This window comes from Penaeus monodon, chromosome 15 (genome assembly GCF_015228065.2).
Source record: "Penaeus monodon isolate SGIC_2016 chromosome 15, NSTDA_Pmon_1, whole genome shotgun sequence".
NCBI lineage: Eukaryota > Metazoa > Arthropoda > Malacostraca > Decapoda > Penaeidae > Penaeus > Penaeus monodon.
Genome location: NC_051400.1, coordinates 47440586 through 47441963, shown reverse-complemented (window position 1 = coordinate 47441963; position 1378 = coordinate 47440586). Strand labels below are relative to the sequence as shown.

The window sequence follows — 1378 nt, the reverse complement described above, 5'->3', positions numbered from 1 at the left end:
CCACATACAAAGGGTTAAACAACACTAGAAATAAAGATGGTATAATCAATTAAACTATAAATCCCATCTACAGATCTTACATTTAGATATATATGTAAATAAACATATGCACTTATGAAGCCTGTAAATCTAAGAAAAGACATGAAAGTGCATTTGATAACTGCACAACCTGGTTTTCATGCTTATTACCACTGTCTAATAAATATTCAAAAAAGGCAATGGGTGAAATCAAGCTAATACCTGACATCCCATTATCACCTTGAATTTTCTACATGTTATATATACAACTACTGGTGCTTGAATCATCCACTCTTCATTTTTGTCTCATAGGCACTAGTTTCATATATGTAACATGCTTGATAAAAAAAAAAAAAAAATGATGTGCACCACAGTTATCAGACTAACAGATAACTTTTAAAAAACGTGCTTTATTAAACAAAAACAAAAAAAATAATTAGGATGTGGCAATGAAATGATTACCTGACTTCACAGTACCAGCTACAAGCAAATATGTAAGTCAGCTAACCTGTTAATGCATTACCAACCTGTTAATGCATTAGATGCTGGGGACATGGGTCTGTTGACAGCAGTGTCCCCTACAGTGCTAGTTGCTAGAACCCCTCTTGGACTGCTATCACTGGTCCCAGAGCTCCCACCAAAGGTAAGATTTAATCCTAACAGGTCTGCAGAACTTGTCTTGTTACTGCTTAAAAAAAGAAAACAATGTGTTAGCACATGCATCTGATTCTCTTTGTTAGCAATGCTTGCTAGAACATATTTTCATAAACTGCTAGTCCTATAGTATCAGTTTTCTGGTCCTTCCGGGTCTGGTGTGAAGGCTATAAAGATCATGAAATATCAACTGGTTGACTTTGTCTACTCATTGTTGTAGTATGGAATATCCAAAAATATATAGGAAAACTCACACTGGCTCTAGTTTTTTCCCTTCTTGTCAACTCTTGACATAATACCTAGGGTACTAGAATTTGCTCTTTGAGTGTATGTAATGTGCTGTTTATTTTGTCTTGGAGATTCAATGTGCTCCTGTTCACGCAAACCTCATAGAATGTGTTTTCTAACTTCTGCAATTCAGTTCTTTCCGCACTTCTTTCATCTGCATGTAAGGGACCTTTGATTCACTCTTCCATCTTTTTTGTTTCCTGTGTAGCATTTTCCTGCTTCTCTCCCCGTCTACCTTCCTTCTCCACTATTTGCACATTCTCCTTTCCAGTTCGCTTTTTCTAGTGTTTGTATGGAGATGGAGGAGGTCCTTTGACTTTCTTCATGCTCTCTCCTCCTACCTTCTTTTTTATTCTTTTACATTTCAGCAAATATTTTTTGCTTGAAACATAACATCCCGTGTGTGTCCCCCCCACCC

At 36.6% G+C, this 1378-nt stretch overlaps 1 protein-coding gene across 1 annotated transcript in view; it reads right to left on the bottom strand.

The window, feature by feature from the left end:
• The window catches only part of LOC119582384, a 2714-nt gene that overhangs the window by 875 nt on the left and 461 nt on the right, over positions 1-1378 (bottom strand). Inside the window, exon 2 of the mRNA XM_037930596.1 lies at positions 546-706. Coding sequence (XP_037786524.1) covers positions 546-706 — 161 coding nt within the window. The remainder of the gene's footprint in view (positions 1-545; positions 707-1378) is intronic.